The sequence below is a fragment of the Phymastichus coffea genome, unplaced genomic scaffold (genome assembly GCF_024137745.1).
Source record: "Phymastichus coffea isolate CEN01 unplaced genomic scaffold, Cenicafe_Pcof_1.1 PCOF00124, whole genome shotgun sequence".
In the NCBI taxonomy this organism is placed as follows: Eukaryota; Metazoa; Arthropoda; class Insecta; order Hymenoptera; family Eulophidae; genus Phymastichus; species Phymastichus coffea.
This window is the reverse complement of record NW_026706935.1, coordinates 85,349-108,282: the sequence shown is the minus strand read 5'-3', so window position 1 is coordinate 108,282 and position 22,934 is coordinate 85,349. Positions and strand designations below refer to the sequence as shown.

At 32.7% G+C, this 22,934-nt stretch overlaps 4 protein-coding genes across 9 annotated transcripts; 3 read left to right on the top strand and 1 right to left on the bottom strand.

Moving 5' to 3' along the window:
• Positions 1-4,150: 4,150 nt before the first annotated feature.
• LOC131671343 (uncharacterized) lies at positions 4,151-6,985 on the top strand. The gene is made up of 3 exons (XM_058947706.1): positions 4,151-4,895; positions 5,221-6,053; positions 6,131-6,985. The coding sequence occupies exons 2-3, from the start codon at positions 5,963-5,965 to the stop codon at positions 6,850-6,852; spliced, it is 813 nt and encodes a 270-aa protein (XP_058803689.1). The 5' UTR covers positions 4,151-4,895; positions 5,221-5,962; the 3' UTR covers positions 6,853-6,985.
• Positions 6,986-8,649: 1,664 nt separating this feature from the next.
• On the top strand, positions 8,650-12,058 carry LOC131671314 (uncharacterized protein C2orf42). Of its 4 annotated transcripts, none has more exons than XM_058947660.1 (9): positions 8,650-8,746; positions 8,866-8,946; positions 9,025-9,451; positions 9,523-9,846; positions 9,918-10,125; positions 10,199-10,398; positions 10,459-10,907; positions 10,986-11,398; positions 11,487-12,057. In XM_058947660.1, exons 3-9 carry the CDS (start codon positions 9,056-9,058, stop codon positions 11,651-11,653), a joined length of 2,157 nt encoding a protein of 718 aa, XP_058803643.1. In that variant the 5' UTR covers positions 8,650-8,746; positions 8,866-8,946; positions 9,025-9,055; the 3' UTR covers positions 11,654-12,057. The 4 variants fall into 4 exon arrangements, with proteins under 4 accessions (XP_058803643.1, XP_058803644.1, XP_058803645.1 ...); XM_058947662.1 differs by having other exon boundaries at positions 8,708-8,946; positions 9,025-9,170; positions 9,243-9,451; positions 11,487-12,058; XM_058947661.1 differs by lacking the exon at positions 8,866-8,946 and having other exon boundaries at positions 8,700-8,815.
• A 323-nt stretch (positions 12,059-12,381) lies between these two features.
• LOC131671315 (2-aminoethanethiol dioxygenase) lies at positions 12,382-14,615 on the bottom strand. Of its 3 annotated transcripts, none has more exons than XM_058947663.1 (3): positions 14,194-14,615; positions 13,736-14,126; positions 12,382-13,652 (listed from the first exon to the last, which is right to left on the bottom strand). In XM_058947663.1, exons 2-3 carry the CDS (start codon positions 14,033-14,035, stop codon positions 13,284-13,286), a joined length of 669 nt encoding a protein of 222 aa, XP_058803646.1. In that variant the 5' UTR covers positions 14,036-14,126; positions 14,194-14,615; the 3' UTR covers positions 12,382-13,283. The 3 variants fall into 3 exon arrangements, with proteins under 3 accessions (XP_058803646.1, XP_058803647.1, XP_058803648.1); XM_058947664.1 differs by having other exon boundaries at positions 14,216-14,615; XM_058947665.1 differs by having other exon boundaries at positions 13,736-14,160; positions 14,258-14,614.
• A 1,300-nt stretch (positions 14,616-15,915) lies between these two features.
• On the top strand, positions 15,916-22,891 carry LOC131671316 (1-phosphatidylinositol 4,5-bisphosphate phosphodiesterase gamma-1). The gene is made up of 17 exons (XM_058947666.1): positions 15,916-16,182; positions 16,629-16,835; positions 16,917-17,066; positions 17,136-17,274; positions 17,408-17,570; positions 17,641-17,954; positions 18,022-18,228; positions 18,298-18,718; positions 18,788-19,099; positions 19,692-19,873; positions 19,946-20,123; positions 20,193-20,447; positions 20,534-20,755; positions 20,826-21,414; positions 21,484-21,623; positions 21,702-21,809; positions 21,884-22,891. Exons 2-17 carry the CDS (start codon positions 16,661-16,663, stop codon positions 21,974-21,976), a joined length of 3,648 nt encoding a protein of 1,215 aa, XP_058803649.1. The 5' UTR covers positions 15,916-16,182; positions 16,629-16,660; the 3' UTR covers positions 21,977-22,891.
• The last annotated feature ends 43 nt before the right edge of the window (positions 22,892-22,934 follow it).

The following is a 22,934-nucleotide window of genomic DNA, read 5'->3' as shown; positions in this document are numbered from 1 at the left end:
AATTAACAATTAAATATTCCTGCATATCTCTACAACAAACATTTTTAATGACACGTATACGAATTTCGTTCACTTATTTTTAATTATTTATTTATTTAACCAAGCAAATTTTGCTATCCGGCATATTTGCAAGAGTATACGTGTAGGTACATGTACGCAAGACGGCTTATGCATAACATAAAATAATATAAAAAATCAAATAATAGAGCAAAATACTTCTTTTATATTAACGGTTCATTATATTTTGTACTACATTTATCTCCAGCAGTATATTCTCGTTGTTCCGTATCCATTTCCATATTTATGGCATGATATATAATTTATTAGTTAGTCGTGGTCTATCTTGAGTCTATCTGCATTTGAAAAGTATATTATCGCGGTATGTACAATAAGAAAGTCACGTCGTAACGACCCAAAAGCGAGGTCTCACTGTGAACCATAGGTGGCTCGTCAAATAAGCCGTCCACCTGCCACCAAAATTGGTTACACTTTCTTTAGAGCCGCCTGCAGCATTACGTGCAAAGGGCCGAATTCAGGCTGGCTCAGTCCAGGCCAAATCTCTCTAGGCTGCGCACGCCGCCAAGGCGCTCGGCTTCAATATGATCCCGAAATCGTAAGTATTTGCTCGTGCAATTTTAGGCCCGCGTTTCTTTTATTTGCCGATGCGACGCGATTATCAAAGCGCATTCGTTAGCCTCGCGGTCGTCCGAGTGTTTTTCGGGTGATCGAGCGATCGTCAGACGAGAGCGGCCGGGAAAAAGTAAAAGAGAACGCGGCAGCCCGCAGACGTCGGGCTTCGACGGCTTAACCGCAGTCGCGCGGCCGGGTGCTCTCTCAAGGGATCTCCACGCATGTAGGTAAAATCTTTGTTGAGAAGGCGTACCGAAAGATTTTCTTTGCTCTCTGCCGACTTCGGAAAGGCTTCTGTGTTCGACCTGATTTCTTTTTTTTTTCCGTGGCGCGGATGAATAAATAAGACTCTTGGATATGAGTATAGGTTGACTTTATTAACTGAATAATGTTTAACGCAGATAACGCACAGAAACATACGTAACGTAACGTAGCGACTCGGTTTGACGGATCGTGAGGCTGGCGGAAGGCTCAGTTGTATACTTGTCGGTAGCTCGAGCGAGAGTTAGTTTTTCTTAGTTGGCCGAAAAACATCAAGACTCGTCTGTTGGAAAATTGCAAGGGAAAGGGAATAAAAACTCACCCGCGGAGTCCGATGGGTAGGGTAGCATGTGCTGGAATTATGTAGCGTGCATTTTGGAAGTGAGCGCGTGGTGGCATTGAAGTTTATTACGGTCGGCAGGTAAGAAAAGGCCGAACTCGTCGATAAGGTGCTGAACCCTTTCAAGGGACCTTTATGATTTAACGACTGCAACGTGCTCTACTCAAAATACAAAAACACATGTCGAGCAGACGCAGTAAATGTGAGACTTCGAGGATGCGCGCTACAACTACTACGTGCTCTATTCAAAATACGAAAACATGTATCGAGCAGACGTAGTGAATATGAAACTTCCGAGATACACGCCACACTTTTTTTTCCGTGTACGTCTTTGGAAAGCGCTCCGAGGTGATTTCAACGGGGGTGGATTCTTTCGAAAATGCATATGTTCCCGAAACAGTTCCATTGCATTGGCAACTTTGATCGAAACATAAATGGAGTCGGCTTTCATTTTCTGTCCTTTCAATCTTGTTCCGCGACGCGAACGTTTCTGAGCCAGCCTTACGTATTTCAGACCGATGCAACTGCGGACTTTGTACTTACATTACTTCTGCTTGCTCTAACCTACTGACATTGGCTTAAGTTTGGAACGGAAGCGTCGATTTTTTTCACATTTTAAATATCATCTCTGACTTTCATTGCTTTAAAAATTGCACTTAATGTGTTTTTCCGCGACGAAAAAAAAAGAAAAAAAGAATTATTATAGGTTCGTGCCTCTAATTTAAAAAACAACGCTCGCAAGACTCGAATGATTTTTGTGATTTGTAAAAAGCTAAATCGATTTGTTTGACCCTCGCGAAGAACATGAAAGTCGAGGCTGGCGTCCGAATTCACGCGAAAGTGCTTATTTCAGGAAGCAAGGAGACAAGCTGAGGAGTTTGGCAGCAGTGCAGCTGCTACTGTCGGCAGCAGCTCTTGCGCAGAGCAGCGGAGACATAGCCGACGCGAAGCCGTTCGCGGAATACGACCTGAGCCCGACGAACGATCGAGCCCAGTTCCACACGGACTTGACGTATGCCCACCAGAGTATTATAGCGACGAGAGAGGTGTCGACTGGTTTCTGGATCAAACTAGTCACTCCTGGGCCCAATAGCACGACGAGCGAGTGCTTCGAGCCGTTCAGCCCGGAAGTCATCCACGACACAAAGCGCCTGAGCTACAAAACTGTACTGCTCGAGACCCGGCCCATAGGCAAGCAGTTGGAAAGGAAGCTCGTTTTGCTGAACGTCAAGAACTGCAACTACGTGCCCGTCTACGACGGTCCCCTGCCGTTGGACTACAAGATTTTCCCGAGCAGCAATGCGTCCAACGAGAGCTTCGCCCTGCTCATGCACGGCAAGAAATACTGTCGCGGTCTTAACTGGTGTCGGCTGTTGTTCAACCCGTTTTACAGCGGCTTCGAGCCTCTCAACTTTGACTTTACCTCGAGCGGTTTCTACAACGTCGAGCCCGTGGCGTCCTTCGACGGGAATCTGTTCGTCGTCGACCTCCTCGACGACGCCACTCAGAACACCTATATCAAACGCCTGTACAACGTCAGTGACATCTCAACCTCGCGCAACTACAAAGAGCTGCTCCACTTGGCGAACTACGTGTCCTTCAGAGGCCGCTGGTCCCAGATGGAGCTGATATCGTCGTCTCTGTCGCACTGCTGGAGGACGAACAGGGACACGGACGAGGACAAGGTCGTCCACTGTGCGGCGTTTCGCGAGGACGGCACCGCGGTGATCAACCAAACGATCGTCTACGCGGACGTCGTCAAATTTTACAAGGTGCAGAGCATCCCGAACGGCTTGATTCTGATCGGCAAGCGCAACTGCGCCGACAGAGCGCAGTGCTCGGACGTGCAGTCGACCGTCATTACGAACGAGAGCTGCGCCGACTCGGGTCGCGCTTCGGCGCCGCGGCCAAGCGAATCCATCACGGTCGTCAGAAACGTTCATTACCATTTCCAGTGTCGACCGCTCTTCGTTTCCCGAATGTATTTCCGGGTGAAGGTCTCCGATGGCTCGGTCGACGTGGATCATATGTGCATCTACGAGAAACGCGCCGATTATCAAAATACGCATAGTTACATAAGTCGTGGGTGAAGAGATACAGGCGTTTAACGCACTTGATCCAATTGGAAAACCAAGTCAATGTATCACGGAAGAGTGTGGGGCAAAGCTGTTAGATTACCATTTTTTATCGATAATCAAGTTTTTTGTATGCTACATAAAAATAAAAAAATTAAATAAAATGTGTAATTAGCAAAGATGGACAAGGGTTTTTGTCAAAATAATCAGTTTTGTTCGTAAAATTAGATTAATTTAAGTTTTTTTTCGTTCACGAGATATGTACACGTATAATACATACTTGACAATCTTTCTAAAGTAATAGCTTCATGCTTCTATTATAAAATAGTTATAAATCTAAAATAATAATTACTTATTTCGAAGGTTATCTATGTAGAATTAAGAAATGTAACATTGACCATTTGCTTAAATTAAGAGTAATCAAGTTCAAATTTAACTTCGTTAAAAACTCGACTGTCTAGAAGCTCTGTGTATTTGTCGAATAAATTTGTATAAATTTTCACGACAAATCTTATGCAAAGCGAGCACGACTGGATACTTGGGCCATGTCGAGTTAAACTAACGATAATTTATTTAAAAGAATCCTTAGTATGTATTATTATTAACTCATGAATGATGTATATGCAAAGTCGACAATTAATCGAGATAAAAAGCAGGCGGAAACTTTCCTTCATTAATACTCAGTTAAAAAATCGTGCCACTGGAAAGTTCGACGTTAACCACGTATAAAAAAATTTCACACGATTATACACTTGAAACCCTTCACAATCGCAATGTCAACCAGAAACACTGACGCTTTCCGCTTTTTTTTAGTGCATTATGCAGGACTTTCCGTGGATGAATATACTTTAGCGATTCGCTTGAGACGAAAAACCACGACGAAAATACAGAGAGAACAGCGACGATTATTATGACTTTATATATCACCTTTGGTGCGGACTGCAGTGCCGATTACGCGCATAAAATTAAAAGTGGTTCCAGATGAATAAGGAGGCTTCGTGCGTTCATGCTCGTCATACAATCCCAAGCTTCGACCATATATTAACTTATTAGGGATAATAACTATAAGAGATTTATTATTTAGAGGTCGTTTATTATTTAACAATTAGTGCAAATTTGTTTCATAATAATTTAGCTTTTTCTTACGTTATAAAACCAAAAAGAGTTATTATAATTCAACAAGCAATGTTGTATTTGGATAAGTGTAAACGAAGAAATTCGGTGTGCTGAATTCGAATTTAAACTTAGAATTGATCGATCCACCTAGATTTTTCAACTATTCTAACCTAAAAGTACCAAAAACACTGTTTTTTGCAGTTTGTGGACTTTCCTCACATCGCGAGTTGTTATTCTATTGCAAATCTAAAAACAACATCGGAAACAGTAAATATTCTATTTCAAAAAGTAGTATTTAATCTTTTTAAACAAATTGTTATAATTAGAGATGTCGTTCATTGAAAAGTAGACAATTCAGGTTTAAGAAAATATATACACATAATATAACGTGGGTATTATACTTACCCACCATTAGATTCGGCCCACTCTTATCGTCGCGGCTCACGGCTTTATAAACCAGCTGTTAACAATCGGTACGTCTTGAAATTTATTATAACCCAAACAAACTTTACAATCGACGATTTTATATGATTTTTAATTTACAATAAAAAATAATTATAGTAATTATGAATAATGAAATCCTATTAATTAGAAAAAATTTTATTTATAATTGAATCTGAAACGTGCGTATGATGAATGCAATTTATACTGATTTATATTGTTATTTATTGCATTCTCACATGTACTGTGTTATTTCATCATGTACATAATGTTTATTCAGAATTTATTACGTATTTAGAGATGTGCATTTGATAATAAATTATATGTATTTTGTTACTATATATTTTTCTATTACAGTTATAGAAACAATAAGCAACCGAACATTGTGCAGCTGCATGACAATAACAGTGAGGCAATACTTAAACTAGCCCAAATCAGAACTATTATTAATAAACTTCGTACAGATGAGAGGGCCTTTGAAATAGCCATACAAATTTTTGATCTAAACTTGAAAATTCCAAGTACAAAGTTTTTGAAAGTATATCACAATCAACTTTTAATCAACATTTTAATCAACAATAGTGCAGACTTCAACATAAAAGATAACAATGGTTATACAGTTATTCATAAATCTTTTCTGAATGCTTCTATACATTATATTAATCATAAACATTCAATACATGCAATTAACTTAGCAAACTTATTTATTAATTCAGTATTGTCAGCACGTGTTAAACACAGAAATTATTTAAATCCTTCAGATCCTAATGGATTAACACATTTTCATATTGCTTGTGCATTGAATCATGTTGAGGCTGTTGAATTATTTTTGAGTAGGGGGTGCCAGTCAATCAAGTAGTTAAATCAAAATATTTTGCTGGTAACTGTAGAATGGCGACACTTCATCGCTTGCGGGTGTATCTTCAATACGTTTAATCTGATAACGAAAAAAGGCTGTATTGCGGCGGCATGCAACCTAATCTTGCTTCAAAATATACGAAGCTTGTTATTCGGCACGTGTATAAATTTTCCGAAATCTGTGAATAAAGATGATTTAAGTCGCACTGTGATTCATAAGATTGTCTCATTACCATCAGGAATGTTAAATGATGAAGACACATATGAATTGGGACGTCTTCTTAATGATATGAAGATATTTGGATGTGACGTGGACGACCAAGATGCTTCGGGTACTATTATCATTAAAAAATATGTTCACTAATCTACATTTTCACGCATATATTATAATTTTCTTTATATCTTATAGGTAAAACACCTCTGCATTTTGCAACTTTCTTCAGATATCATACCGCCGTTAAGAAATTGTTCTCAGCAGGTGCAGACATCAATATAATTGATAAAAGTGGTAGAACAGCATTTTCGTATCTCTTTGAAATGTGTTCTTGGCATCAAGAGTGCCCCTCTGCTATAAATTACGAAGTTCGTAGCCGATTCACCCACAACGACATATTTAAACTTTTTGTTAATCATATTAAAAAACTAAAACTTTTAAATATCGAAGTCAATGAGTCGAATGAAGACCTATTTAGTGAAGCTCTTGAAATATTCGATAATGTTACAGACAATCAAGAAACATTTCTGTCGACTACAAAAGAGTTATGGAATTTAAAAATAAAGTTTCTTTCTCTGACTATTGGAAGTTTTTTATCAGATACTGGAGCTATTGTTGATTATCCGACAATGCCACACTTTAAACAAAAAGATGTAGATGAATTTTTCCATAAAATTGAGGAACATTCTCTTACAATAAACACAGAACTTTATGGTATCTTACAACTACAGTATAGAAAAGCATTGAAGAGAAAGCAAATATTTGACTTGTCTCTAAAATCCTTGCCAGTTTTGTTGAAATTTCAAATTTCTTATGACTGCTGGTGTATTATCTTACAATTTTTATCAAATTCTGATTTGGAAAACTTGATTGCAGCTGTGTTTGACGACAGTGACACGACAATTTTAGTAGGTTAAGTGTAATCTGAAAAAATTGGATAAAATACGTTATCTTACTAAAATATACAAGTTTCTGTAAATAGATATCTCGTGTGTGTATATAGCTTCATATAAATTGTAATACTCTCAACATTACTTGTAATGAATATTAATTTTGACTCCTTTATTTCTTTAATAAAAACGTTTAAGAATATTTACAATCAAAAGATTAACTTATTATGAAACTGTATATATATTCAAAAACAAAAAGTTATCGTATGGTGCAACAAATCGTTGTTATACAGTAGTACAATGACTTTTAATTAATTTAATTTTAAGATCAACATAATTTCTATTTAATTTTCTGTCTTGTTTGTCATTGCCATAAAAACAAAGCTTTTAAAGCTCATATTGGAATATTTGATCGAAATTATTGAAGGTTTGAATAGTTGTTTTTCTTTTGTTTTTAATTAATAATTTTGTTGAAAAATTTAAAGAAAAGAATATTTTCTCTGATTATAATGTGTAATTTATAATATACAATTTTTATAAATTATACAACTTCAACTAATTTGTTTTTCAAGTTAAATATCTTGAAGTCTATAATTTAATTTGCTATTGTTGAGGAAAAAATAATTTTTTAAACTATAATCTTGTACACTATAGCTCATATAAAAATAATTTTGGACAGTTATTTTCAAATAGCAATATGTAGTTGTCGGTAGAGAAATATATTCTATATGACGTCTGTAAAGAATAATTTCAATTAAGCTTACGTAAGTTTATATTATAGTAAAGTTTTTTTGGAAATGTATTTTCAACGACGATATGATGACTAAATCAAAGATATAATATTAGTATCTATCTAAAACATCTTTACATTAAATAACGCAATAAGATAAAAATAACGCATAAATCTTTGGTTGAATAATGATAAATAATTGATTTGTTTTTTACCTCAGTAATCGTCCAACATCCGATGTCTGAGGGTTCTTGTGTACAAAATCCCTAAGATTTCTTGCTACAATAGATTAATATAATAATAGTTTTCACTTATCATTTATTCAATGTCTTCATGTGGGATCGCATTATGATGATATAATTACTGAATACATAATAAGCTTATGTTCAGCTAATAGCTATATTCAGCTAATATATTTATATAAATATTTTTACATTCTGCATAGTGAAAACAATTTTAAAAACAACATTAAAAATAATAACAATCAATAAATTTCATTCATACTCAAAATTCATAATGAATTTTTATTTCTTTCGAATGATTTGTTTTAATCAATTATAGTTGATTGAGAGTTTTCAAATCAAGGCACAAATTAAAAAGTAAATTAAATTACTTTTATTTTATTCTTCTTAAAAAATAAAGCTATAAATTTTTTTAATTGAAACTATAATTACAAAATGATTCCCATACTATTCTCTGTATTATATTTTTATTTTCTAATCATTAAAAAATTTTCTTTTTATTTTCCAAATTAAAATATAGCTGCTTACCTTTTTTCAGCTTCGTAGAAAATCATAATAAGCACGAGCTTGTTACTATGAAAATTTATTAAAAGTGATATTCAGTATAGCATATATTGTCTAGAACGTTCTATTACGTCAAATATAGCTATAAAAAAATTATCATCTGTAATTTGATATTTTTTATCATACATATAATTGTTGTAAAAAATAGGATGCGGAATATTATTGAAATATTCAAATCACAGCGCGCACGAATTCAACCATATCGACCTTGCCATCTCTGAAGCGCCATTGGATATAAATTACGGATTACGGATACCAGATCCCTGAATATATCCGTAATATTTATAAATATGAACGAGACGTTTTTATTTTGAATATCACTTATTCACTCAACATGTCGCGCCCACACTAATTAATAGCAAAATAAGGTGACATTATTCAAATAGTGAGTGAAAAATAACTGGATTCCATGTTCGTTATACAATTTTCAAATTAAAGTAAAACGTTTATGAAGGTTAGGTTCATTGTTTACAATTTTGTATTCTATTTCGATTGTCTTTTTAGTTATCGAAAATTGACATTTTATATTACAAGTCAGTTTTTTATTTTAATACTAATTTACTCATCGAAAGCCTAAATTAAAATGTTAGTATCGTACAATTATGAAAATCTATTTTTGTCTCGTTATTTTCAGAAATCATTAATTTGAATTAATCATTACAGATGTGGACATTTGATAAGAATACGTAAAATAATGTCGGCCATAACAAGTGAAGAAAAATTCCGATCTATCTTAGCTGATCTAGGAAAAGCTACTTTGAGAGGTGTAAGAAAATGTCCAAAGTGCGGCACATACAATGGTTCAAGAGGTACCTGTTGTAAAAATAAATTCTGTGATGCGGTATTCAAAGAACCTGGAGAAAAACGTAAATTATCAACAGAAGCTTGCAGGCTCATTACTGGGTCAACAGCACAAGTGTTTTCTGTTAGAGTGAGGGATAAAGGACCAGATCATAGAGGATTTGTTCAGTTATCTTTAGTCAATATAAGTGCTAATAATGATTCAAATATTTCAGTCCCCCAAAGTACAGCTCTTTGTTTTGTTGATAACTGTGAGAAAAGCTTTAATAATAGAGTTCTACAGTGTCATGTGAGTTTATAAAAATATATATTACTTAAGTGTAAATTAAAGAATTTTATTTTTAGCAACAATTTTTTTAGGAAAAAGATATATCAGAGTCTTCAATGTCAGCTTGTCAACATATTCAAGCAGCTCTACGTTGTTATGCAGAAGCTCAGCCACTGACTCTACGAAATTCAGTACTATCTTCACTGATTGTAAATAATGAAACCAAGCAAGAGATTTGGCTACTCGCTACAGAAACTCCAGGACCACTAGTCCAAAGAGTATCAAAGAATATAATGGCTGTGAAATGTAAAGCTTCTCCAAAGCATCCTGTTGGTTACTTGCATTTTTCTTTTTTTACAACCAAATTCAAAGAGAAACTTGAGCACAAATTTTTCTGCAGTAATTCATTATTCAAGGTAAATTATTCAAATATAACGTTCACTTTTATCAATAATTATCTCACAAAATAATTTAATCATCATTTCAGTTTTCCACAAAATTAGATGATAAGACTAATGCCTGTACTGTCAATCGCTGTATACATTTTTATGCTTGTATATGTGCTTTTGCAAGTGATCCAAAGTTAGCAGTGGAATTCCAATATTATATGAATTTAGCTCAAACAAACAACTTTCATCGCGAGTCTCTTGATTTTGAACTTAATTCAAATGAAACTGATAAATTTATAGAAATGGGTAGGTTTGTTAAGAAATGATTGTTAATAATTCTGATTATCTATTGACAATATTAATGTTAAAATTGAAAAAGATGTTTCAGATTTGGATAATTTGTCTGACGATGCACATTTATTAATTTTTCGAGACGATTCTTTAACAATTCAAAATTTACAAAGTAATAGAATAGATATTGATAGTATAAATATAGATCCACTATTATTAGCAGGGAACATAGATATAATCAAAGACCAAGAACAAAACTTGTCAGATGATATAAATATAATTTCAGAGGTGAGAGCGTTATAGGAAAATTTGAAATTAAATATGAAATTTCATGAAAATATTTTTTAGGTGCATAATTTAGAAGTAAAAGACCAGAACGCAGTTTTTGATGGTAGTACCATTAAGATAATTCCAGATCCCTTGTTGATTAATTCCAGTTTTGGAAATAACCTTCATTGTCCACAATTCATTCAAGACACTATTAAGCCACTCAATGGCACTGTGAAAATCTTAGATCATAACATAGTATTAGATACAAATAGTATTAAGTTTCTAGAATCTAATTCGGTACCTGTGATAAATAACAAGAGTGATACGTCATGTCATACAGCGTCAACGATAAGAAAATCTATGAAACGAAAACGCGAAGGCAATAAGAATCCATCAGTTGTACTAAATCCAAATGCATTTGAAATAAGAAAAGTAAAGACGAAATCATTGCAATCTACGAAAACTAAGTATCCCACAGCATGTGAAAATATTGATGAATCTAACACAAACTTGTCATTCATTAGATGGTAAGTTTTTGTATTGTTTTTTTTTAGTTTGCTCAGTTAGTATCTATAATTTTTAAATATTGCAATAATTTTTTTCAGGCTTTCATCGATAACGGAGCGTATAAATCAAACGATGCATTTTCAGTTTGACGGCAAACCCGAACCTCTAGTCTTTCACGTTCCCCATACATTCTTTGAATGTCTACGTGAACGAATATCCTGTGGTGGTAAAAAAAAACGACTACCTAACTCCACTACCGCTTTTGTTAGAAAAGACTGTGTACCGCTAGGTACATTTACGAAGTATACTTGGCACATCACTAATATTTTACACGTGAAAACTATCTTTGAGACGCCACTTATTCCGTTGGAAATTACAAGGAGCTTTTTACAGAATGCTGATGGTACTTACGAAGTTTACAAAAGAGAAGAGACGGATATTGATAAATTTAAGAAAACGAGTAACAATCCACTTATCAAACCAATGGAGCTGAAGACTTATTTAAAAGTTGGTAAGTTCAATTGAATTCGTAATAAATAAAGTACATTTTTTAAATTATAAATTTCAAAATTACAACAGTACTAAATTTAATGTTGCAGGAAACATGTCACCTAATCAAATACACCCGACGCCGTTTTTGATAGAATGGATACCAGATATTTTACCGATTTCTAAAATCGGCGAGTTAAGAATAAGATTCGAATTTGGACATACAAAAAATGAACCATTGCAAAAGTATCAGAAAACACCTACGATAAAGAATTAGTTGTTTGTAGTTTCAAACTATCAGTTGTCTTTGATAAATATTTGTTATTTTTTAAAGTACTAAAAGTACTATTTAATTCTCAGAATTATGTATATTTATTACGAAAATTTTTGAAATGCAAGTTATTAAGTTTTAACATAATTTCCTCCAATGTTTACCAATGGAAATGAAATATTAGTTTTCTAAAACTAATCATAAGTTCTTGATGAAAAGAAATGTTTACTTATCTTGAAAAGATTTTTTTTTCTATTGATTACGACTAATACCCCCGTTCTTAGTCAAAGTAACGATCTGATTTATGTTAAAAACTGTCCGCTATGTGTATAAAACATGTAAAATAAATTGTGTCTAGTAGAAGAGAATTGTTAAATATTTTCATATGATGAAGCCAAGAGTGGGAATAAAGCATGCAAAAATGGAATCTATATGAGAAAAAATTCAGTAATAAAAATACTATAACATATGTAATAGTACTTTTACTCAATTTTTTTCTTTTTATTAGATAATATTTGAAACCATTTGGATAATGTAAATTACAACTATTCAAGTATATTTTCAACTGTTAATAGCATATATATTTATTCAATCACACATAAATGTACAAAACATGTCAATTTACGTCGCTTTTCAATTAAAAATATTACACAATTTGATATTGAAACAAAATTTACCAAGACATTAAAATACGATCAATTTTATAAGATGATTAAACTTAAAATGTTTGTGTTCTTATCAATCTAGATTTCTTAAGGTATCATATTTTCCCATTATCCTTTCAAAAAATACATTTAATTTTCAAAATAGTATAATAGATTATTTTATTGTTTTGATACATGATAGCTGAACAAAAAAATATAGCATTATTATTAAATAAAACAACTTTCAGAATAACTATGATTTTCTATTTTAAGTACATGAAATGCATTAGCAAATAGTAATTTATACTGAATATGATTGTAAGTACTTATGTTTTCTTTATTGAAATCAAAAGTCTGAAAAGGAAATAACGAGAACAATATAATTTATCTGTAGTACACGCGTTATTTTCAATTTTTTCGGTATTGAAACAATGTTATTCTGATCCTTTCTTGAAAAACTAATCTCTACAGTTAAATATTTGATTTCCTTCAATTTTATGAAAGTATTCGCAACATTAAAAGTTTTTACTGTAAATTGTTACAAAACAAAATAATTTATTTTTTAATCACATTATTTCTCATAATTTTTAACATATAAAGGAAATTAGTTTATTATAGAGAAATGGTTTAGTATATGTAATGTTTATTCATTGTCATTAATTGAAAATAAAGTTAACAATAACTTTTGTTAGACTTTTATCTAAATTTTTACCAATTTTATACTTTCTTGTACTCTCTGTATAATACAACATCTCAACAAACTATCAATAGAATGGCACTACTTCAAATATTTTCTATTCAAAATAAAACTCAATAAGATTAGTCAAATTATAAATTACTTGTTTAATTAAAAATAAAATATAAATTATATATAGGTATATACCAAAGGATTATATTTAAAAACACTTTCAAACTAACAATAATTTATAATTTTGAATGGTTGACACTTAAACTATTAAACACTGCAGAGTATCATTATAAATCATTATAGATCATCTCAAAGGCTTACCCAAGTACTTTATAGTTCTTGAATAAAAACTAGATGGAACATCAGCAATCATTAGTTGAACCTGTTCTGTCATTTCATTGCTTATACATTTAAAGTATCTGCATGGCCTCTTACCATCTCCATATTCATCAGTATCGTACGGAGGACTTAAAATATCTAAAAATGCTGCTGGCCCTTCTATACATGTGATTTCATGTAGATTTCTTTTATCTGGAGTCAGCACACAAGCTGGATCGGTTGTTCCTATGATCATTGATGGATGTCTGGTAGCTGGTATTCTTTGATTTATTTCTATTGTACTGTTTGGTGACTCTATTGTATAACTGTCAATTTTAACAACTCCATTTATAACCTGAATAATATATGTGTTTTTATAACATGAAAAAATAATTTGATAATTAGTCTAATTATTTTGCTTCGTAAAGAAACATTTACCTTTAACAGCCCATGCATTTCAGGATGGTCATGCATCGGTAATGTTACTCCAGTTTTTAAAATAAATATGGCAATAGTTATATCTTCATTTTCAAATACATCTATAACACACATTGGTGCTGATTGAATACGGATATATTCAAACACATTCTTATCAACATGAACATCTTCAGCTGTAATATCATTAATGAGACTCTTGAGTTTCTCCAAATTCTTCAAACATAGATTATAATTAGGATTGTTGCGTCCAGAAAACATTTTCAATGCTTGTTTCCATAATACTTCTATTTTAGTAGCCATCGGGTATTGAAATAGAGGAAGTTCCTCAATTCTAACTGTATAGCAATGATTTTCAATTGAAAAATGGTGGTAGAGTGTATATAAAATATACCTGGATGTTGATAGATAAATCAATGTTATGCAGGCTGAAGGATAGATATAGGATTTTATTTAATTACGTAAATAAGAATCACAGCATACTTCTGGTGTACAAAAACAATTGATATCACTTCAAAAATTTACCATTGGAGATTTATGAAAATGTTTCTCGTTTTTCTTTAACTTTAAAAAAACTACCTGTAGTCATTTTATCTTATCAGGTGGTAATGTTTGCGGTCAAAATTAATGTAATCTTCCGCAACGATTTTATCAATAAAAAAACGTCAACATACGTCAGACCGGTCCGACGCCATGCTACAGATCAGGAGACTGATTGTGAGGGGTCCAGGAACGGCACTAATAACTTATTCCTCTACTAACTTCATACGATTACATTTTGTAAGAATAGGTCAGTTTGTTGGGCCAGTTATCCGCAGTAAATAATTAAAATGTTTCTTATTTTTGCTCGCTAAATACGACTATAATTGTATAGCATTTTTGCATATTAAGTTATTATATGAGAATAATGAATAAAAATTATTTTTTAATTGTCATATTTAACTGTCTGAACGAACAGACTTAATCTCACAAAATGTAACCGTATGAAGTTAGCCAACAAGTAACCAATACCAGCCCACCAGTGACTGAAAAGTGATTATTTATGCACAAACGCGCATATTCCACGGAATTCACGGGATACCTATATAAAGTCTGAATCTGAACTATCTGAACTGAAATATCTCAATGAAAGAGAAGGAAAAATCAAATGGAATTGTTTCAAACAGCAGTACCTATACGAAGGTAGCCCTATACATAAATACATATGCTTGTGTTGCGTTTGAACGCGTACGATTCGTAGAAATTGACAGGTATGACGGATATGCTTGATTATTTTTACTATAGTGTCAATGTTTATTGCAAAAGCACTAAAACTTCACTAAAGCATTTGAAACTACAACAAAATAATGCAAAACAAAACTTACAGTAATCGTCAAATAGTTGTCAGTCTCAAAATTGATTCTGTAAAAATTGTTTGCTAAAGATTTCCATCTTTACTTATAATTTTAAATTGTGCTGCTGACAAAAAGTTCAATAAAAAGTTTTTATTGAACATTAATAATGATTAATTTTTCTTATAAAATAAAATGTTTGTTATAAAATCTATTGTGTGTCATTAAATATTACTTAATTCGATAGCATAGCATCGGCAATAATATTTCACACGCGGATGTGATAAAATTTACAAAAAATTTATAAATGCTTATGGACAACTTTTTGTTGATAGTAAGCATCTCTTAAATAGAAAATTTCATCAATTAGAATGGGGTTTACGACGATCAAGATGTGTTTTGCATTATTTTGCTGCAGTTTCAAAATATAAGATTTTTGTGATGTGTTCATTGGCACTATTAAAAATAATCAAGCATTTCTATTCATGCTTGTGCAACCGTACGAGGTGTGCGCTTAAATATGTATAGCGCTTATAACTGCCTTGACAGACAAAATATGGAACATTTTCAGAAACTTAAAAACACTGTTATAACAACACTGCCATTATTAAATCTTAAAAAATACAATTTACGTAAACTATTATTATTATCTATCCTTCAGCCATAAAAGCTGACCAGACAACGATTAATATTTAATTATCGAAAGAGGTCAGCCGATTCAAACTTTCGCGCCACTGGCGATTTTCCTGAATGAAAAGTCCATACGAGCCTTTATGGCTCTAAAAATATACACAAGAAAGAAAAATACGCGGCTGTTTGGTTGCCTCCACACGTTACTGAAAAGTGACGTGTTTTTCCGGGATGGCACATATGTGTGTGTAGTGCAGCAGGGAGGCAGGATGTAAGTGTAACGACTATATTGAGTTTTGTTGTTTTTTCCTTCGCTCGTTCATTCAGTCAAAAGCTGATGGAGAATGCAAAAGGACAACCTTTTTTTCGCTGCTACGTCGGCAATACTCGGCATAAGAGGAAGATATTATCTGGTACGAGAGTAGGTTAGAGAGACGGAGAGAGAGAGAGAGAGAGAGCCAGATGAACGGAAGCAGCTCATGAATAATGGTAGGATATATATATATATATATATATATATATAGATGTGTTCCATCTGTTTTCGAGAGAGACTCGGTTCATTCATTTTTACTTGTTGCCGGTCACCGTTAGATTTTCACTTAAAAAAGTACAGAAATCATATATCGAAGGTTATACGTGTTTACCATAATTGATACTCGTTGATATTTGTATAATTAATTTTTAATTGACTGTACACATTTTTGTTTGAAGAGTTTTCTTTGTAATTAGTGCACTCTGATTTGCTTAAACAGACAGTTTTACAGACCTGATTATTCTTTATTGTTATTATTTGGTTCATAAAATTAATCAGTAATTAGTCCTTAGTATTATTTTAATCAATCATAATTCTATATATTTCTATTGTCTCTTAATTATGTTTTTTTAGAATACTTTTAATGTTTTGGTATAAAATCATTACCTATTATTTATTTCAGCTTTAAATTGAAAATTCCGTAAATCTATCAAAATGAATGGAATCATACCTGAAATGGAGCAGATCATCAGTCAGCTTGAAAGGGGAACTTTGGTTACAAGATTTTTTTTAAGAAAAAGACCAGAGAAAAAAACATTGATGATACGTAGAGAAACGAGACAGATTGTTTGGGCACGTACTCCGACATCAAGACCATTTGATGGCTCAGGTATTCACATTATTGATTTGAATTAATATCGTTTAAAAATCTATTTGATTTTCATTTTCATAAACATTAATTACATTGTAGTTGACATCCGAGAAATTAAAGAAGTTAGAATAGGTAAAAATTCTAAAGACTTTGAAAAGTGGCCTGAAGATGCTAAGAAAACAGACCATTTGAGGGGTTTTGTTGTATATTATGGACAGGAGTTCAGATTAAAAACTCTTTCAATATCAGGTTGGAAAATACCAATATATTTACTGAATAACTGGAATGATTAAACTTTTAATACAATGCATTTTTTAGCCTTGAGTGAAAAAGAATGTGAACTGTGGGTAAAGGGATTAAGGCATTTCATACATGATGCATTAACTTCTCCGTATCCTTTACAAGTAGAACAATGGCTCAGAAAAGAATTTTATGCAATGGAAAACTCCAGAGAAATGTAAGTATTGTGTCACAATTATTATTGATAAAAATTAAAAATTTTGAATTTACACAATATATTAACTCTCTGAGTGTTACTTATTTTGAATTTAGAGCATTAGTAAAAATTTTTTATATTATTTAAATTTCAGGGTAACATTAAAAGATATCAAAGCATTTCTCCCAAGAGTAAATTTTAAAATATCAACCAATAAACTTAGAGAAATCTTCCAAGAAGTGGATACTCGTAACAGAGCAGAAATTGGTTTTGATGATTTTATAAAACTGTATCAAAAACTTATGTTCGACAATAATGTAAGTACAAGAATTAAATATGTATCCTTTAAATTGTTCAAAAATATTTAACATTTTATTCATTTTTCAGAATTTGACTGACTGGACTAAATTAATAAGCTACTCAAATTCCTCGATGATCGTAACTCTACAAGAATTTCAAAACTTTCTCTTAGCTGAACAACAAGATTCTCTCGGAAACAGCGAATCGGACGTATCTACGTTCATTCGCGATTATCTACAAGATCCTCAACGAGACATTCAAGAACCATACTTTCATTTTGCAGAGTTTATTGAGTATCTTTTCTCAAAATCAAACGAAATTTGGGACAGTAAATACGATCAAGTATCTCACGACATGACTAGGCCAATATCTCACTACTGGGTTTCTTCATCTCACAATACGTAATAATATATCTTTTTAGATAAATTCCTTTAGCAAATGCTTTAATCAACATTTATTCAATTACAGATATTTAATGGGTGATCAAATAAGCAGTGAAAGCAGTTGTCAAGCGTATGTGCGAGCTTTGCGTGCTGGATGTAGATGCATCGAGTTGGACTGTTGGGATGGACCCGATGGCATGCCTTTCATATTTCACGGTCACACGTTAACGACGAAAATTAAGTTTCTTGACGTTATCAAGACGATTAAGGAACATGCATTCGTCACCTCAGAGTGAGTTCCTGCGCATTTTTTACTATTTAACGATCGACGGCATTCCTCATTTATGATTCATCGTTACAGGTATCCAGTGATTCTGTCGATAGAAGATAATTGTACTTTGCCACAACAACGAAAAATGGCAATGGCTATGCAAGACGTTTTTGGGGATATGCTGTTAGTACAGCCGATTGATAAGAACGAGTCATGTCTTCCATCACCGTACTCTCTTCGTAGAAAAATTTTACTAAAACATAAAAAGTTACCAGACGGAGTTGACGAAAGTGCTTTTATTATTCGTAACGACGATTGTAGACAGGAGATGGATTTAAGGAATACAATCAAGAATGGAATTTTGTATTTGGAGGATCCGGTTGATAGGGAGTGGAATCAACATTTTTTTGTTTTAACGCAGCAGAAATTGTATTATACGGATACATTTTCGCGAACTCAAGAAACGGAACCTGATGAAGACGAAGAGACTACAATGCTTAGTCCTCAGGATGTGAGTTTTACTTAAGATTTTTAATTGAAAACTTTACTTCAATTTAACCACGATATATTTTATTTTCAGGGAGTTCCAAACGATGAGCTACATTTTGGAGAAATGTGGTTTCACGGTAAATTGGCAAGAGGTCGAGAAGAAGCTGAAGAACTGCTGCGGAGATATTCACACCTAGGTGACGGGACGTTTTTAGTGAGACAATGCGTGACATTTGTCGGTGATTACTGTTTATCATTTTGGAGAAAAGGAAAAGTCAATCACTGTCGAATTAAGCTAAAACAAGAAATGGGACAAACGCAGTTTTATCTAATTGAAACTCACTGCTTTGATAGCCTATACAGTTTGATTACGTACTATCGCAATCACCCTTTGAGAAGTCAGGTGAGAATCTATGTAGTTTTCATGACGTGTTTGGTTTAATATTTTAATAAACTCAAAATTGGCTTAATATTGGCTCTTTATCGACATATCACGAGAGCAAATGTTTAAACACAGGCTTTTAATGTACACATATAAAATGTACGTGCACGTTCCGTTTTATACAATAACACTCAAAATAACAACATAAATTTTTTTTCAAATAACATTCAGACGAATTGCGACACTCGACAGGTATAAGGTAAATACAATTCCGCTCTCGTAGTGTACTTTCAAGTTTATAATTTAGTTGCATTTTGCAATCCAAATTTTTCCTTTTGGATTGACCGTTCACAGTTCCGTCCACATACACATATACTTTAATTGTTTATTTAAGTTTGCTTATCTCTGTATGAATATTAACTTATTTATATATTAAAATCTATGTATTTTCATGTATTATTGATAATTAGTGCATCTGAAATTATTTCGAACTATTTTTATTATAAAATTAAATGGGAAAAATGGTATAGGAATGTAATTTATCACTCTTTTTATAACTCATATTCATTGTTGTTCATTAAAAAAAAATATTAATTTTTTTAAAATGGATAAGGAATTTTTGATAACACTACAAGAGCCGGTACCACAGCCAAATAAGCACGAAGAAAAAGAATGGTGGCATGCCGACTGCTCGAGAACTCTCGCTGAGGAAATGCTAAAACGCGTCCCCACCGATGGAGCATTTTTAGTAAGATCGAGCGATAAGGAAAGCAGTACTTATGCAATTTCATTCAGGTACGGTAGAAAATAGTCTGATCAATAATGGTTGTTCATCTCTTTTACAAGATTAATATTTTCAATTTTCAGAGCAGAGAACAAAATTAAGCACTGTCGGATAAAACTCGAAGGACGCCTGTATACAATTGGCACTGTTCAATTCGAAAGCTTAGTGGAGTTAGTTAATTATTATGAACGACATCCTCTGTATAAAAAGATTAAATTGAGCGTTCCCGTTAATCAAGAAATATTGAGGCAACGAGGATTGGTAAAAACATAACTTATCTTTCGAAAAAAACATTTATAAAAGTTTTATAATAAATTAAAATAATTGTAGGACGTTGATGATGGATCAGTCTATGGAATTCCCGGCTACATGGATCCAACAACGTTTGTCTCGAAGCTTACAGTCAAGGCGCTATACGATTACAAAGCCAGAAGGGATGATGAATTGACGTTAGTCAAACATGCCATCATTGCTAATGTAAATAAACAAACTGGCGGGTGGTGGCGTGGCGACTACGGCGGTAAAAAGCAACATTGGTTCCCGGCAAATTACGTTGAAGAAATCGAGCAAGATAGTCAGGCTGATGTATGTTTTATAAAAATGTGTCGAGCGAAAGATATCTGCATTGATTGAAAAGTTCGAGAGAATTTAACTATTTACGTTATTTTTAGGCATCGGATTCAATGCTTTTGGGAAATCTACAGAAAGGATCTTTGGATATAGTAGGTGCCGTTGTTGAGTTGACAATGTCAGATAGACCGGGACCTGAATGGATTTTGCGAATACAAAATCCAAGTATGTGCTCGGTGTTCGAGGTAGCATCTTTATCTCAAGAAACTGCTATGGAATGGGTTCAGATGATTCAAGAAACTGGCCAAAATGCTAGTGTCAGAGTGAGTAAATTCTAATTTTTAATTGCTCGTTATTCTAGAAGAGTATAATAAACATGGTTTTTTTTAACAGGAAAGTCAACATAAAGAAATGGAACGAGCATGGAGAATAGCAAAAGAAATGTCCAACTTGATAGTCTATTTTAGATCAGTAACCTTCAATATAGAGCGACTAAAAGTAAAAGGTTTCATTCACAACGAGATGAGCAGCTTTCCAGAAACGAAAGCTGAGAAACTCATGTGCCAACAGGAAAATAGATTTTTCCTAAGCTATCATCAAGTTCAGTTTAGCAGAGTGTACCCTAAAGGTCAAAGAATCGATTCGTCCAATTATAATCCCGTACCAATGTGGAATTCTGGTTGTCAGATGGTAGCACTAAACTACCAAACTGGCGATAAACCAATGCAATTAAATTATGCCAAATTCAGAGAAAATGGAAATTGCGGGTACTTACTGAAACCAGATTTTATGTTTCATGAAGATTACAGTCCATATGATAAGAACTCGTTAGTTGGAGTTGATACTCTAAAAATAACTTTGCATATAATAGGGGCTAGACATCTGAATAAACAAGGCAGAGGTACAGTTAGTCCTTTTGTGCAAATCGAAGTGGTTGGTGCTGATTATGATAGCGGCATTAAACTCACTACAAAAACAATAAGTAAGTAATAAATAGAAATAGGTTTATTGTGCGTGCGATGCGTGGTGATTATCAAAGTTCATTCTCTAGCTGATAATGGTTTCAATCCAATGTGGAATGAATCCTGCGAGTTCCTAGTTGCAAATTCACATCTAGCCTTGCTTCGATTTATCGTTCAAGACGAAGATATGTTTGGTGATAGCAACTTTATAGGTCAAGCAACTTATCCTGTAAGCTGAAAACTTGTTAAAGCATTATAAATCTTTGAATAAACTCAGCTGTGTATAACTAATTAAGTTTACTTTCAGATACGGTGTTTGAGAACTGGTTATAGAAGTGTTCCGTTAAAAAACGGGTTTAGTGAAGATCTTGAATTAGCATCACTGTTAGTCCATGTTAAAATAATTAACACTAGCGTGAGTTTTTCAATCAAGATGTTATTCATGATACCAGTGATAGTTATGGTTAATGTTATATTTTGGAATTTCAGGAACAACTTCGAAATAATACTCTGAAAAGCGAAAACCGTGCTGGTATCCTACAAGACTTTAAAAATGTACGAGTGACGGAAAGGCACGCCTAGAACATTTTAGCATAATTCATCTCATAAGTATACTTGAAGATATACTCGCGTGCATTTGGAGATCAGTATGTATTAATTGCGTACGTTTAAGTTGTAATTATTCTTTCTAGAAAACTATTTACTTTGAGTAGTTCTCTTTTTGAGAAATCAACGAGCAAACAATGAAAAAATTTCATTAAAACTTTGTATTTATTCATAGTGATTGAAAATTAACGTCAATTTACAATTGATAGCCAAATTTTAATGTCTTGTTTTTAAATGTAAGAATAATTAATACACAAAAAAACATTGGAAAAGCAAAGTAAGATAACGAATTAAAAAGTTTGTTTTATGTAGAAATTAATAAATGTTTAGGAATATAATTATTCCTGTTCAAGCTATAATATATTTTAATGCAGGAAAGTTGTTGATGGATACTCATATATTTTCAAATGAGTTTTGTGAACGAAATTATTGTTATTTATTATTACAAACAAAAAGTTATTAAATTAAACCTATATTACATTTTCACTAAATTTAAAATTTTGCAACCGAATTCTTCCAATGAGCTGTTTAAATAATTTCTATTAAAATACAATGATTCAATTACACCAGTTATCATTGTAAGTCGCTTGTACAATTCTAGTTTGTAATACGCAAAATGAGATTATAAGTCCAAAATCAGTGCTTCCACGATGTACTAGGTTTATACAAGTTTTATTTCTGAGACAAAGAAGTTATACATTTTAAATTTTTACAATTTATATTTATTACACCATTCTGTAACTCTAAATTAAATTTTAACAAGGTAGTGCGTCAGCAATTGTGCGATATAATTTTTAATCAATATGTAGACGATTTTATACTGTTACTTTTAGCACTTCGAAAACAAGTTGTTAATAAATATTTTCTGCAGGGTAATAAATTTTTTTTTAAACACTGCAAAATGTCTTTATTTGTTATTAAACTGTAAACTTAA

Bases quoted from the DNA above. Each gene is read 5' to 3' on its own strand.
- LOC131671343 (XM_058947706.1), top strand. From the start codon at position 5,963: ATGTTAAATGATGAAGACACATATGAATTGGGACGTCTTCTTAATGAT. The intron at 6,054-6,130 runs GTACTATTATCA...TATATCTTATAG, and splicing joins GGACGACCAAGATGCTTCGG to GTAAAACACCTCTGCATTTT.
- LOC131671315 (XM_058947663.1), bottom strand. From the start codon at position 14,035: ATGGCTACTAAAATAGAAGTATTATGGAAACAAGCATTGAAAATGTTT. The intron at 13,653-13,735 runs GTAAATGTTTCT...TATATTATTCAG, and splicing joins AAATGCATGGGCTGTTAAAG to GTTATAAATGGAGTTGTTAA.
- LOC131671316 (XM_058947666.1), top strand. From the start codon at position 16,661: ATGAATGGAATCATACCTGAAATGGAGCAGATCATCAGTCAGCTTGAA. The intron at 16,836-16,916 runs GTATTCACATTA...ATTACATTGTAG, and splicing joins AAGACCATTTGATGGCTCAG to TTGACATCCGAGAAATTAAA. The intron at 18,229-18,297 runs GTGAGTTCCTGC...TCATCGTTACAG, and splicing joins CATGCATTCGTCACCTCAGA to GTATCCAGTGATTCTGTCGA.
- LOC131671314 (XM_058947660.1), top strand. From the start codon at position 9,056: ATGTCGGCCATAACAAGTGAAGAAAAATTCCGATCTATCTTAGCTGAT. The intron at 10,126-10,198 runs GTAGGTTTGTTA...AAATTGAAAAAG, and splicing joins TGATAAATTTATAGAAATGG to ATGTTTCAGATTTGGATAAT. The intron at 10,908-10,985 runs GTAAGTTTTTGT...AATTTTTTTCAG, and splicing joins AACTTGTCATTCATTAGATG to GCTTTCATCGATAACGGAGC.